Consider the following 16,175-nt stretch of genomic DNA (forward strand, 5'->3'; position numbering starts at 1 on the left):
AGTGCTTCCCCACAGCTCGGACTCAGGCGCCTGTGCTCCTGCCCCCTTGGTCCTTGGCTGGTCCCTGCTCCTGCTCCACTTGTGCATGGGCGGCTGGAGAGGACGGCAGCCTGCAGAGCTGAGCTGCCCCAGTGCCCCCCTCTCCCTATTCCAGCCTCTGTCATGCCCAGTATCTGAGTTCAGGGCCACCCGGGGGGAGGGGGGGGGCAAGTGGGGCAATTTGCCCCAGGCCCGGCAGGGGCCCCCACGAATATGTCAGAGGCTCCCCTTGCCCCACAAGCATGTTGGAGGCTCCTGGGAGAGGGGGTAAGCGGCATGGTAAGGGGCCGGGACCAGGCACTCCCGCCTCCAGCCTCCATCCCCCACAGCCCTGACCCCCAGCTCCGAGCCCAGGCCCTCTGAGCCAGAAACCCCCCGACCCCATCCCCCCCACAGCCCTGACCCCAGCCCCTCTGAGCCAGGCACCCCCCAACCCCATCCCCCTCACAGCCCTGAGCCCAGCCCATGAGCCAGGAACCCTGAACCCAGAGCCCTGAACCCAGAGCCCAGCTCCCCACCCAGCCCTGGGCAACAGTAGCACCACCCCCAGGCAGCAACAGCCCATTGGTACCAACCATTACCATCACCCAGCAACAGCCCATTATGTAATTGCAAAGGTATGCATGCCATTACAGCTTTTAATGTTTTTAAATAATGTATTTAGTGTATTTTCAAATTACTACAAATTAATTTGTGAAATACATTCAAAAATTAATTTTTTACATTTCCAAATACATGTTACTATAGTATTGCAACTTTTTTTTATAGAAGGGGCCCCCTGAATCCTCTGGGCGGCCCTGGAACATGACAGTGCTCACACCATTGACTTGGAGGAACTTGTTCCTAAATTTGCTAAACTTAAAGCGCGGAAACAAATTCTAAATTATAACATGTTACTCTGTGACCATGTATTGTGTATAATGTATGTGATTTATTTGAGGGAGGGGGTAGGCAAGGTGGAAGTTTTGCCTAGGGCACAAAATATCCTTGCACTGGCCCTGAGGCTGTCAACTGAACATTCATGAGGCGTACTTAAGTGTGGAACTGATCTCTCTCCTTGATTCAGCAGAGCCAGGATTTATTAGCAGTCAAGGTAAATTACAAAGCCTATTTCCCTCCCCACCCAACCCCAAAAAACATCCATCCATCTCTCCCTATCTACAGGAAAATCACATCACACTTTCGGAGAGGGGGTGAGCAAAAAGTTAGAGGAAGTTGGTGGATATTTACATGCACTATATTGTATTTTGATCCATAGGACAGGTGCACAGTGATGAAAGGTTAGAGAATTGATAAATGTCTTTTTGCAATGGTGTGGTTAACAAGGCTTTTAGACCCTAAACTAAACGTTGCTAATCCTGAAGCTATTAATTACATCTTATATCCTATACAAGAGATTAATTTTCCAAAACAATCAGGGCTGTAACAACTTTAACAATTTATCTCTAATGTTGTTAATTGAGGAGCAGATGTCACACCCATACAGATCAGAAACACTCTAGAAAAGGCAGGCAAAGCTGGAGTCTTAGGTGTAATCTCCATATGCCACTCAGAGAAAGGTCCATTACCCAATCTCTCAAATATCCTCAGGGAATCCGGGGGGGCAGGGGGGAGGAAGGGGGAAATCAATGTTGATAAGCTTTTAGAATAAAATTCAAAACTCCATCCAAAACATTTCCCTAGGTAAGAGCTTAACAAGAAGAGGTTAGCCTTTAAAAAACCAAGACCAGGCCATTATGTACATAAGCATTTCACAAGATTTACTCTTTTCCATTCAATATTCTTCTCTCCATTATTAAAATGTTTTAATCATTACACTCCAAGATACATACCTCTTTGCTCTTAGGGCTGAATGAAAAGGGAAGAACCTGCTCCATCCACTCTCCACACAATTTAAATATGCTCACAAGAGGAAAACATATGCAGTTTGCCACCAAAGAGGCTACTATTTTCTTTTAATAGTAATTTGAATGCGATTCATATTCTTCAAAAGCAGATTTAATCCCAAACTAGCCATTAAATTACAGGAACAGGTACTGATTTAATGATCCAGAGTATTTAATTTTGAACATTTTCTAGAGACCAAATAAAAAAGTCTAATAGGAGCCAGTTTCCCAGAAACCTAGGGTAAGAAATTGTACGAACTTTACAGTATACAGGAGTCATCCCTTCAGTGCCTACTAGCAGACAGACAAACTTGAGATTTTTGCTTTCTGTGTCTCTTCTCTAACTCTTCAGGGTACTTAGTTGTTCCGGTAACCTGTGCTTTTAACTGGCTCAGCTCTTGGCAAAGATATCCGATGCTATCTACAACTGCTCTCACTAACTTAAGTTGCAACCAAAATGATTCCCTGCTTCTTTACTTGCTCCAGAAATCTGTCCACTGAGGTTTGCAAGAAACCCATAAAGGAATGAAGTGAAGTTTTTCATCTTTTCACTTATGATCTGCACCACAAACGGATCTAATGAAGAGGGAATGGATGAAGAAGAAGTCTCTGCTGGCACTGTGTTTGAATGATGGTTTCTTTTGCAATTCCTAGGAGATTTAGACTAATTCCTATGAGATTTAGGTTCACTTAGGGATGTGTGGGGATTTGTTTATAAATCAGGAAACTGGAATGGAGACAGGCAATGAGAAAAATTACAAAGACATAAGAGGATAGCATGGCACTGCACCCCATATTCTTCACAATAATATTATATGATTATGACATACTCAATATATTTTATGCAAGATAGGTCATGTGAGATATCATTGGAAAGGTTATGATTTACTGAATACGATTATCCTATTTGTATGCGGGTATCATTTTTGTATCTGAAGTTAGGAATATTGACTATGTATCTGCATCACAAATGTGTTTACACCTGGGAAACGCCCACTAGGCAAAAGACTGTCAGTCTAGATGGCTAGCTGGGAAGGGCCCATTCAGGTTACAGGGCCATCAGAAAACAATAAGTATTAGAAGAAGATAATCTCCCATCAGGGAGCCTTCCTGAGGACACTGTAAACAGCCTCTGACTCATGGCTGCTAGGACGCTACAGGGGCAGGTGACCAGGTCACCTAGTACTGGACGCCATTGTAGAATACCAGTGTTTTTCCATTGACTGGTGTGGGAACGAAGCTTGGAGACACAAGGTTCCCACCATATGTAAAAGCTATTTAACACAGGGGAGTGATATCATTGAGGTTTTTCACAAACTTCCTGCCCAAAGAGACTCCTGGAAACACCTGAGCAAGGACTGAACTGGGAGGAAGTGCTGGACCCTGTGAAAGCAACACCTGGGATTTTAAGCTGTAAACCAATACAGCTGTCCCCTTAAGAATTCTTGCAGCTTGCTCAAATCATCATTTAGAGTAAGAATTTGCTACAATCTCTTTAGTATATTAAGCTTAGTTTGCATGTTTTGTTTGCTAGGTAATCTGCTTTGATCTGTTTGCTATCCCTTATGATCACTTAAGATCTATCTTTTGTAGTTAAACTTATTTTTGCTTTGTCTAAAACCAGTGTGTGAAGTCATAACTTGGGGTGGAGAGCAGTTGCATATCCTTCTGCACACTGAGGGAGGGGGTGAGTATCATGATCTTATGCTGTACAGTTCTCTGTGCAGCGCAAGATGGTATAATTTTGGATTTACACTCCAGAGTGGGGTGCATGCCTTAGAAACTGAGAGGTGCCTTAGCTGTGCCCCCATGCAGGGGCTGGATAAAGAACCTGTGTGAGTATGTCCCTACCTGTATATGTGCTGGAGCCTGAGGGATTGGCAGGCTAATCACAGCAATACAATGTATAGGGAGCCCAGGCTGGTGGGTCTGGGGGGCTCAGTGGTACCCCAGTTCCAGGTGGCACCCTGGAGGAAACCCATCACAGATAAATCCCCATTGAAGTTGCAGCTCTCAGATTTCTTTGGACTGCCCTTTGTGTGAGGCCTGCTGTTCATGGAAGAAAGAAAAGACATCGAACCTGCCAAGCTGTTCTTTCAATTGCTGGCTTCTTCAGGATTTGAAACTAGAAATTAATCTCCCGTCCTTCCCAATTTCCAAGTATTAGAGACTTGACAAAAAATGGTTACTAACTTTTCGTAACTGTTGTTCTTTGAGATGTATTGCTCATGTCCATTCCATTGTAGACGTGCACTCGCCACATGCACTGGGGACAGAAGTTTTTCCCCTCAGTGGTATCTGTAGGGGACTGGCTCTGGCGTCCTCTGAAGTGACTCACATATGCGCCAGTATAAGGAGTGCCGCTAACTCCCCCACACACACCCCTTCAGATCCTTCTTGCCGGAACTCCGACAGAGGAGAAGGAGGGTGGGTCTTGGAATGGACATGAGCAACACATCTGAAAGAACAACAGTTATGAAAGGTTAGTAATCGTTTTTTCTTCGAGTGATTGCTCATGTCCATTCCATTGTAGGGGACTCCCAAGCAGTACCTCTTGAGGCAGGCAGGAGTTCATGGATGTGTCAATTGCAACACAGCTCTGCCAAATCCAGCATCATCTCTGGCCTGCTGGGTAATGGTGTAACGTGTGGTGAATGTGTGTCCTGAAGACCACATTGCAGCCCTGCAGATGTTCTGGATAGGGACATTCGCCAGGAAGGCAGCCAAAGATTTCTGAGCCCTAGTAGAGTGAGCCTTCACTATCAGTGGAGGCACAGCCTCCACCAACTCGTAACAAGTGCGGATGCAGGTGGTGATTCAGTTTGAAATCCTCCGAAGACACCAGAAGGCCCTTCATCCTGTCAGCAATCACAAAAAAAAGAGCTGAGCTGATCTGCGGAAGGGGTTGGTGCGCTCCAAATTTAAAGCCAGGGCATGCCTGACATCTAGAATGTGCAAGCGTTTTTCCTCATTGGTTGTGTGAGGCTTTTGACAGAACACTGGGAGGACGATATTCTGGATGACATGGAAGTGTGACACCAACTTTGGCAGTAAGGCCGGATGGGGCCACAGCTGAACCTTGTCCTTGTAGAACACCATATACAGGGGCTCTGGAGTGAGGGCTTTATTCTCAGAGACTCACCTCGCTGAAGTAATAGCTACAAGGAATACAATGGACCCGTGAGCCTGGAGAGGACCAGGTTAAGGTCCCATTGGAGAACTGGGCCCCGGATCAGTAGAAAATGTCTTTCAAGGCTTTTCAGGAACCTGATCATCTCCTAATGTGAGAATAGAGATCTACCCTGGACACGGGGATGGAAAGACAATATGGCTGCCAGGTGCACCTTGATCGAGGAAAAGGCAAGGCCCTGGTGCTTCAAGTGAAGCAGGTAATCCAGGATGGACTGCAAGGACAACTGGGTAGGGGAGATATCCTGCTCTGACACCAGCAGGTGAAATGCTTCCACTTTGCCAGGTAAGTCATTCTGTTGGAAGGCTTTCTGCTCTCCAAGAGAACCAAGTAGGGCCTGATGTTTGGACACTCTTAGCTGGAGGCTGGCCATAGAATAAATCTTTATACCAAAAAGATGGAGCTTCTTTGCCTCCTTATTCTTAGGGGTTGATCCCAGTTAGCCTTGTCTATTATGCTCATTGGCTGCTGACGCTGACAGCGAGCTTGAGGCAGCGGGTATGTACTAGTATTCAAACCCCTTAGCAGAGACATAGTACTCCCGCTCTTCCCGCTTAGAGATGGGGGCAGGGAGGAGGGGGTTTCCCAAAGGGCTTCGATCAGTTTCACAACTCCCTCATGTACTGGTAATGCCACCTTCAAGGGGGCTGCTGCACTCAGCACATTGAACAGGGAGTCTGAAGGCTCCGCCAGCAATTCGACTTCCAGCCCGAGATTCAATACCACCCTCTTCAAAAGCTCCTGGTGGGCTTTTGTGTCATCCTGAGGGACCGTGTGAGAGGGCCCTGCTATCGCCTTGTCGGGTGAAGATGAGAAGGAGGCAGGTATAGATAGGCATAGTAACTCCACTGCCTCTGCCAGGGAAGCCTCGATTGGAGCTAGCTGTCCCTGGGGAGCTTTCTCTAACTCCGCTTCCAAGTCGGAGGTGAGCGGGAGACTGTGGACAACCGTCTTTCCGATGCCCCCGAGACCAACCAATGCCCCTGCAATGGTTGGGGAAATGCCCCAGGATTCCACAGGTGTCAGGAGTTGGCCATGACCAGGGGTTCCACAGGTGTCAGGGATTGGCCACTGGCCCTAGAGCCATGCAGCCCCTGGGGGCCCAGAAGGAAATGCCAATGCCCCGGCGGGTGGCCTTGGCCTGCGGGCAGATCTTACTCCTCATTTTCAGAGCCCTAGGAAGGGGAGGCTTGTCTGGGAGACCAGAATGGGACTGATGTTGCCTGTCTACCCTGTTCCCGTCAGCTCTCTCTGCGGACCTCTACTGGGGAGCTGTACCAGGACCATGTGTCTCGGTGCCATGATTGACGCTTCATGCTATGAGAACGGTGACACCCCGTGGACTGGGAGTGAGAGGATCAATGTCTTGAATGTCATCAACGCATCCGTGGGGATCCAGCAAACCGGAGATCCAGACACTCTGGGTGCTGGGGCTCTGGGGACTGGCGACACGCCTCCAAGGGGCTGCTCCAGACAGCCGACGATCAATGCCGGGATCCCGGTGAACACTGCCTACAGACCGGGGGAACCATGCCGGGAACTCTGGCAGGTAAGCCGACCCGCATCCGGGGGCTGGTGATGCTACTCAGGTGAGCGCTGGTGGGGCAACCCCTGCACTGACCGAGACTGCTGGATGGGTCCCAGGGTAGGTTTTCCCCTTGAATTTGGCACCTCAGTAGCTGGTGTGGACAGCACCAGAAGGGACAATATATCTGTAGCGACCTGAGAGACCTCCGGCATGGACAGCACCACCAGGTGCCGAGTGCCTCTGCTGCTTTCCGGGGATCGAAGGGGACTTGACAGCTCAATAGGTGCCGGAGCCTGGCCACAGTCCACGGCAAAAGAGCTGCCCCTCGTGGGTCTTTGCTCTCCTCCGGCTCTCTCCTTCTCTTTATAGGACACAGGAAATGCCCTTTCCCAACATTTCTTTGCTTTTTAGCTGGTACTGGGGATGGGATCAGCTCCGGTCTGAGGTTGGTGCCGGTGGCACATTCCACACCGAGGCTGCAGTGCTCAGAGCAGAGTCCGATCTAGTCGGCTCCGATGCCAGTATGAGAGCTGACTCCATAAGGAGCGCTCAAAGACGAATGTCCCGCTACTTTTTCGTTTGTGGCCTGAAGCTCTTACAGATGAGACACTCACTCATGTGGGTTCCCCCCAAGCACTTAAGGCAGCTTTCATGGGGATCACTGACTGGCACAGGTTTCTTGCAGCAGTCACAAGGCTTGAAGCCCAGGGACCAGGACATGACCCATCCCTAGACTAAGTTCTGTCCAGGACTAATCAACTGTTACTAACTCTAACACTACTGGAACTAGAATACTATACAAGTTTTTAACAACAGTATACAAAAGGTTCACAACTAGACACAGCTGAGAGACGTAAACTTGCCGAGGCAAGGAGACGTTCCAGCATCATCACAGGTGGTAAAAAGGAACTAAGGGAGGGGGAACCTGACGGCACCCCTCTTACCACTACATACACGCACCACTCCAGTACCAGAGCCAGTCCCCTACAAATATCTCTGAGGGAAAAACTTCCGGCACTGGTGTGTGTGGCAAGCACACACCCTACAATGGAATGGACATGAGCAATCACTTGAATAAGAGCTCCTTGTTTTTATAGTGTGGTCCTTTAGGATTTTTGCAGTTTTCATTTCCCTGCTATTTTCACCAGTGTCCAATGAAGCGTGAGAAGAATGATGCACCATCATTGCCTACACTCAAGTCACTTAAAAAGTAACTATCATCCTCTCTCCCCTACAACTCAATTTTGTTTTTTTCAGACTCCAGTCACAATCCAAATATTCAGTTAAATTACTCTGTGTTTGATCTTTAGTTGTGGTTTACATTTTTATGGGATAATGACCATTAGGAAAAAAAGTCTGTAGGTGCTCTAACCCAAGTTATCTGCTGCCATGCATCATGTGAACCTCCCCAGACTATTTTTTAAAACTTAGATTCAGCCATAAATAGCCTGTTACATTTTGAATGCCCTTCCAAACAATTTTTTCCAGTTCCAGGTTGGGGAAAGAATATCCATAGTCATTTACACCCTTTGTTTGAGCATTCAGTACTTACTTAAGGATAGTCCATGCAGAACTGCACAGTTGGGACAGTGGTACAGATCAATATCAACAGCATGGTGCTCCTCTACCTTGACACAGCTGAAAAAGAAAAAAATTGTTTTCAATGCTCATAATAAAAAAAAAAATCTCAATAGTCCAAGTCCTTTTATTTTCCTCTCTATCCCGCCCCACCCAAAAAAAATCAATGTTAAGTCTAGCAACATTTACCAGACCATATTGCAGCTTTATGCACTCAGAACTACATACATCAAGACTCCACTCTAGAGCCAAACTATATTTGTCACTTTCAGCATCTATACAGCTACTTTAACAATATGCAAATCAAAGTTTAATTGGGAATACCATTAAAGTATCTGATAAAAAGTAACCAGATGGAAGTAAATTCCACAGTGTAACTACACAAATGCTTTGATCTTAATTACAAGAAGCAGGGTGTGCAAGGTAATTAAAGCAAAGCCAGAAAAAAAAGGTATTACTGAAGTCTAAGTGCTGGTAGTTTACAGAAAACATCATGGAAGCTCTGTTGCTTCCCATGTGGCAATGCATGTCTTTGGTAGCATACTGTACACAAAAAAATTTTTTTAAAGCACACAGACTGCTATTCTCTCAAACATCAAAGGGAAATAAGGTATGCTATTCATTTTTCCTTATACCCAACAGCAGCTAAAAGTGACCACACTAAGTGTATTCTTGTGCTCTGCAAAACATATGCATCCTTTTGAATAAATAAACTTCTTTATAATGCTTATTATAAAATACCTACAATTAGACCATTTATAAACACATTATTTAGACCAAATATTACAGCAGGTTATTTCCTGTCTTGGTAAGATTACACCAACACATATGGATGGCTATAAAAACCCAGCAGGGTTGGAAAAGGTCAGTTTTTCTAGTCAAGATAGCTGGATATGAAATGAAGTATTGATAGTGATATTTTGCAGGTTTTGCATCACTAGAGATTAATGATTTAGAAAAGCAGTGCTTATATAGAATTTTCTCAAGACAAATTTTATTGTTTAAATACTCTTTTTGCTGAGAGGCATCCAAAGTTTGGCAGAATTCCTCTCTCTTCAAAGTATGTGACTTGTTCATCAATAATGATGAAAGATTAAAGAACAGTTTTTATATCATAAATAGGGCCCTACCAAATTAACAGTTCATTTTGGTCAATTTCACAGTCATAGGATTTTAAAAATCTTAAATTTCATGGATTTCAGATATTTAAATCTGAAATTTCACAGTGTTGTAATTCTAGGGGTGTCAAGGCTGCTTCCCCACTCTGAACTTTAGGGTACAAATGTGGGGGCCTGCATGAAACTTCTAAGCTTAACTACCAGCTTAGATCTGGTCCGCTGCCACCACTCCCAAAGTGCTAATTCCCTTCCCTGGGTAGCCTTGAGAGACTCTTCACCAATTCCCTGGTGAATACAGATCCAAACTCCTTGGATCTTAAAACAAGGAGAAATTAACCATCCCCCCTCATCTCTCCCACCAACTCCTGGTGGATCAAGATCTAACCCCCTTGGATCTAAAAAAAGGAAAAATCAATCAGGTTCTTAAAAAGAAGGCTTTTAATTAAAGAAAAAAGGTAAAAATCATCTCTGTAAAATCAGGATGGAAACTAACTTTACAGGGTAATCAAACTTAAAGAGCCCAGAGGAATCCCCTCTAGCCTTAGGTTCAAAGTTACAGCAAACAGAGATAAACACTCTAGCAAAAAGATACATTTACAAGTTGAGAAAACAAAGATAAAAACTAACACGCCTTGCCTGACTGTTTACTTACAAGTTTGAAATAGGAGAGACTTGTTCAGAAAGATTTGGAGAACCTAGATTGATGTCTGGTCCCTCTCAGTCCCAAGAGCGAACCACCACCAAAACAAAGAGCACAAACAAAAGCCTTCCCCCCACCAAGATTTGAAAGTATCTTGTCCCCTTATTGGTCCTTTGGGTCAGGTGTCAGCCAGGTTACCTGAGCTTCTTAACCCTTTACAGGTAAAAGGATTTTGGAGTCTCCGGCCAGGAGGGATTTTATAGTACTGTACACAGGAGGGATGTTACCCTTCCCTTTATAGTTATGACAAGGGGTCCTGACCCAAAAAGGAGTTGTGGGAGGGAGGGGGTCGCAAGATTATTGTAGGGAGGGTTGCAGTACTGCTTCTCTTACTTCTGTGCTGGTGACAGCGCTACCTTCAGAGCTGGGTGGCCAGAGAGCAGTAGCTGCTGGCCGGGAGCCCAGCTCTGAAGGCAGATCCACCGCCAGCAGTAGCACAGAAGGATGGTATGGTATGGTATTGCCACTCTTACTTCTGTGCTGCTGCCTTCAGAGCTGGGCGCTCGGCCAACAGCCACCACTCTCCGGCCGTCCAGCTCTGAAGGCAGCACAGAAATAAGGGTGGCAATACTGTGACCACCCCAAATAACCTTGAGATGCCCCTCCCCACAACCTCACTTTGGGTAAGGACCCCCCCACTTTGAGAAACACTGTTCTCCTCTGTGAAAACTATAGTTCAGACACTCCCCGAGTTACGTAAACCCGACGTACGCCAATCCGAGCTTACAGAAAAAGTTCTGGAAACAAGAAATGGGGGGGGGGGGGTTGTTGTTGTTTTGTGCAATGGTCGGAAATACGTTTCCGACTTACGCAAAATTTGAGTTACGCATAAGTCGGGGAGCATCTGTATAGGGTAAATACACAAAAAAAAAACAGATTTCACGAGGGGAGACCAGATTTCATGGTCCATGACACGTTTTTCATGGCCACGAATTTGGTTGGGCACTAATCATAAAAGTTTACAAAACAGACAAGACTGAACATTCATATTAATAAATCCCATACAAACAGATAATTACCAATACTATTGCCATGTAAATTAGGCCCCAAACCATAACAGACCCAACATCTACAGCAAATTGGTTAAACATGCAAAGCTCATGTGCCATATCTTGTCAAGAAGAGAGTACTCATCAGTGAAATCCACTGGGGTCTAGGGATCTTATCACATTTAGTCACAAGTGTTTATATATGGTTGCATGAGAAGTCAATTTAAATGTTTGTATTCATGGAACACAACTAATGAACTCTGCATCAAAGTTGAACTGCTCTGCATTCAAAATAAATAGTTGTATTTACACAAATGTTTATTTTATTGTCTATAACAATACATTAAAAGTGGTCTAAAGATAAAATAGAAATGCTCTTAAGTTTAACAAGAAAATATTAAATGCTCTCACTGACCAGATAAAGAAGATTTATCAAATAGAACCTTTTGTAAAAAATATGTAGGTTTCATTGGGTAATTTCACAGCTATCAAAAAACTCAACCAGAGTATTAAAAGCTAATCTCTTCCCCCCCACCCCCTTCACCTTTAATTGTGATAAGAGTTTTAAGATGGTTTCAGACAGATGTTTTTATTAGGCACGTTTTTCATTTTTATTTTTATTATAAAGGACAAACTTAAAAAAAACTTTAAACACATCATATATATATTAAAAGAATGCCATGAAACTCTTTAATTCACTAGAATTGAGAGCCACAAGTCAAACTCCTGACTATGCCATAGAAAACTGTTCTAAGTGCACCACAAAAATATCCACAATCTTTGTACAACATGTACACTCAAAACTTTAAGGCCAGAAGGGACCATCATGATTGTCTAGTCCAGCGGTTCTCAACCCGCAGCCCAATTAGCACACAGCTGGGGCCCACCCGTGCTGCAAAGGAAAGTTTAAAAAAAAAAAAAAAAACAACACTGTCTCTGCCAATCTGACCCAGGGGGAAATTCCTTCCCAAGCCCAAATATAGCAATCAGTTAGACCCTGAGCATGTGGAAAATACCCACCAGCCAGACACCTATGAAAGTATTCCCTGTAGTACCAAGAGCCCTCTTCATATAGTGTCCCATCGCCAGCCACTGGAGATATTTGATGCTAGCTATCACAGATCAGCTACCTGCCATTGTAGGCCGTCTCATCATACCATCCCCCTCCATAAATTTATCAAGCTACGCTGAGGGTTTTTTATCCCCCACTACTCCCCTTGGAAGGCTGTTCCAGAAAGAAAACAGATTAAAAAAAATAATAAAAAAAAATAAAAAAAAAAAACCACATGTGCACAAAATATTTGAGGATACCAAACATTCAACATTTCCCCCCCCCAAGCCCTCTCCTATTCAGTTTCTTCTCTCCTTTCCCATCCAAAAAAGAGCTTTAAAGCTGTTTTGGACCAATATTTGACTACAGAAATGAAGTACAAAACTGAAGTTGCAAGGCAGTTAAATTGAGTCTCCATGAAGTGTTTGCAAAGTAAAATACTAGAACTATACCTGTAACAACGGATTACAAATATACCTTCCCACCACCACTAGTAACAGAATCCTTTCAAAATTAGTTATATTGTTATATTAACTACAGGGTTTATATGGAAGTTGTTTTGGTTTGTTTGTACAATGAAGAGAACCTTAAAACAAAATGATTTATACATAAGTGTATAGCATGCATATTAAATAAAACTGATATTTTGAAGGGGCTTTAAAATAAATTTTAAAAATGACATCTCCACAGGATTTTCTCTCCAAAAGATGCTTTTATAAAATAGAAAGAAAATCCCCATTTTAGCTACTTTGTGATTGCAATAGTTATGTATGTGTTAAAGATTAATACCATACCTTTTAAAATATAAGGTATTATTGCTAATTTTCAAACTACCACAAATCAAAACAAAATTACTACACAAAAGGTTTAAAGCATGGCCTACAGTTCCTATGCTCAGTTTTGTATCTAGGTTGCACATGCCAACTAAACACTTTTATGTTAGTTGTACCTTTATTAGCAGAACCAGCTTTCAACTACTGCAAGATAAGCAAAGAATAACCCCTCCCACTCCTTGTCCCTAGAAAAGAATGCCAACGTGAGCATTTTTATCCAGGGGAATGGGGGTGGAGATACCAAATCAGTTTGGCAGATCCCATGGAAGTCTGGTTAGTCATTAATTCAAGTCAATTGTCTCCAAGTGTCAAAAGGACGCCAAGTAAGCAAAATCTGAAGATTCAGACAACAGAAAGTGCTAAAGATGTCACTGTCCCAATCCACCAAATGGCTCTGGAGATATTCTGTAAGCAGAAAGTGTTCCGTTTAAGTCACAATTTGTCACTCCTTCAGGGAGCACATTTAAACAATCAAAAGATTTTAGAGCTTGGGTTGCAGATGAAGACTGATAAACAGATTGAAAATTTTGTCATCAGATACAAACATTTCCTTCTGTATAGGAAAAGCAAGCTGAAAAAATGAACTGTATTTGAAGGCTAGTCTAAATAACTAAGACAAATCATTAATATTTGGAGAGTAAAACTAAGTCATTTAAACCTTAAATCTAAGATCAAACTGACTGATGAGGAAGTAGACTTAGACAAAGGATTCCAAAGATATTCATTTTTATAATCATGCTACTAAGAATTGACCAAACTGAATTTTCTTTTTTTTCTTTTGTGGAAAAAAAGGAGCCAATAGCCATCCATTAGTCTTATTATATTCCACTGTCATTCCAATACTGCATTATTAGTAAACAAAGATAAGAATGGCCATACTAGATCCATCTAGTCCAGTATCCTGTCCTCCAATAGTGGCCAGCGCCAAGTGTTTCAGAGGGAATGAAGAGAACAGGTAATCATCAAGTGATCCATCCCTTGTCACCCATTCCCAGCTTCTGGCAAACAGAGGCTAGGGACACCATCCCTGCCCATCCTGGATAATAGCCATTGATGAACCTATCCTCCATGAACTTATCTAGTTCTTTTTTGAACCCTGTTATAGTCTTCGCCGTTACAACATCCTCTGGCAAGGAGTTCCACAGGTTGACTGTGCATCGTGTGAAGAAATGCTTCCTTTTGTTTGCTTTAAACCTGCTGCCTATTAATTTCATTTGGTGACCCCTAGTTCTTGTGTTATGAGAAGAAGTAAATAAAACTTATTTACTTTCTCCACACCAATCGCTTTTTTAATAGATTCCTATCATATCCCCCCTTCGTCATCTCTTTTCCAAGCTGAAAAGTCACAGTCTTATTAATTGCTCCTCATATGGAAGTTGTTCCAAACCACTAATCATGTTTGTTGCCCTTTTCCAATTTCAGTACATCTTTTTTGAGATGCACATCTACATGCAGTAATCAAGGTGTGGGCGAACCATGGATTTATATAGAGGCAATCTGAGATTTTCTGTCTTATTATCTATCCCTTTCTTAATGATTCCCAACATTGTGTTAGCTTTCTTGACTGCTGCTGCACATTGAGTGGATGTTTTCAGAGAGCTATCCAGTGACACCAAGATCTCTGAGTGATAACAGCTAATTTTGAACCACCACTTTATATGTATAGTTGGGATTACGTTTTCCAAAGTGCATTATTCTGCATTTATCAACACTGAATTTCATCTGCCACTGTGTTACCCAGTCACCCGTTTTGAGAGATCCCTTTGTAACTCTTTGCAGTCTGCTTTGAACTTAACTATCCTGAGTAGTTTTGTATCATCTGCAAATTTTCCCACCTCATTATTTACCCCTTTTTCCAGATCATTTATGAATATGTTGAACAGCACTGGTCCCAATAGAGAGCCCTGGGGGACACCACTATTTAGCTCTCTCAATTCTAAAAAATGACCATTTATTCCTACCCTTTGTTTCCTATCTTTTAACCAAGTTTCAGAGTAACAGCCGTGTTAGTCTGTATCCGCAAAAAGAAGAACAGGAGTACTTGTGGCACCTTAGAGACTAACAAATTTATTAGAGCATAAGCTTTCGTGGACTACAGCCCACTTCTTCGGATGCATATAGAATGGAAGAAGTGGGCTGTAGTCCACGAAAGCTTATGCTCTAATAAATTTGTTAGTCTCTAAGGTGCCACAAGTACTCCTGTTTATCTTTTAACCAGTTACTGATCCATGAAAGGACCTTTCCTCTTATCCCATGACAGCTTACTTTGCTTAAGAGTCTTTGGTGAGGGACCTTGTCAAAGGCTTTCTGAAAGATAATATTCAGCTCTTATGTTGATTTAATTATGCGGACTCATTTGTTTCTTATAATTTATGCCAAACTGCTATGAACTAGGTAAATAAGTAGTTCCTCATACATAACAAGCATAATTATAGAGCAAACTACTCAAGATGGGGCCAGTGATTATTATTTATATTTATATATTTTTTATTTATATTTTTGAACTGTGGTTACTGGTAAGTAAGCATGGGAGCTTTGCAAAAATACAGGTGGATTTATAAATTGTTCAGATGGATCAGCAGGCCTTCTGGTACTCAGACACCTTGGCTGCCACCAGATTCATGCTCTTCCAACCTCAACTTACATCCAAATTATAGGGTTGCCAGGTGTCCATTTTTCGACCGGAACACCCAGTCGAAAAAGGACCCTGGCAGCTCCAGTCAGCACCGCCATTTAATGGGGGCCATTAAAAGTCTGGTCAGCAGCGCAGCAGTGCTAAGGTAGGCTCCCTGCCTGCCCTAACTCCATGTCGCTCCTGGAAGCAGCGGCACGTCCCTGCGGCCGTAAGCACAGGGGCAGCCAGGCCATGGAGACTCCACATGCTGCCCTCGCCTAGAGTGCCAGTTCTGTAGCTCCCATTGGCTGGGAACCGCGGACAATAGGAGCTGCGAGGGTGGCGCCTGTGGACTGGGGCAGTGCGGAGAGCCACCTGGCCACCTTCAAGCCAGAGGGTGGTACTGGCCACTTCCAGGAGCCACCTGAGGTAAGTGCTGAGTAGAACCCTTTGCCTCATAGATGTTGAAGTACTGGTTCTATGGCTCCTAGTAATATATGGAGATATACCTATTTCCTAGAACTGGAAGGGACCCTGAAAGGTCATCGAGTCCAGCCCCCTGCCTTCACTAGCAGGACCAAATACTGATTTTGTCCCAGATCCCCAAGTAGCCCCCTCAAGGATTGAACTCACAACCCTGGGTTTAGAA

At 43.7% G+C, this 16,175-nt stretch overlaps 1 protein-coding gene across 1 annotated transcript in view; it reads right to left on the minus strand.

Moving 5' to 3' along the window:
* KDM7A (lysine demethylase 7A) overlaps nucleotides 1–16,175 on the minus strand; it is a 98,548-nt gene that overhangs the window by 63,253 nt on the left and 19,120 nt on the right. Inside the window, 1 exon segment of the mRNA XM_054033738.1 lies at nucleotides 8,196–8,281. Within this exon segment, the coding sequence (XP_053889713.1) occupies nucleotides 8,196–8,281 (86 nt within the window).

This window comes from Malaclemys terrapin, chromosome 1, assembly GCF_027887155.1.
Source record: "Malaclemys terrapin pileata isolate rMalTer1 chromosome 1, rMalTer1.hap1, whole genome shotgun sequence".
In the NCBI taxonomy this organism is placed as follows: domain Eukaryota; kingdom Metazoa; phylum Chordata; order Testudines; family Emydidae; genus Malaclemys; species Malaclemys terrapin.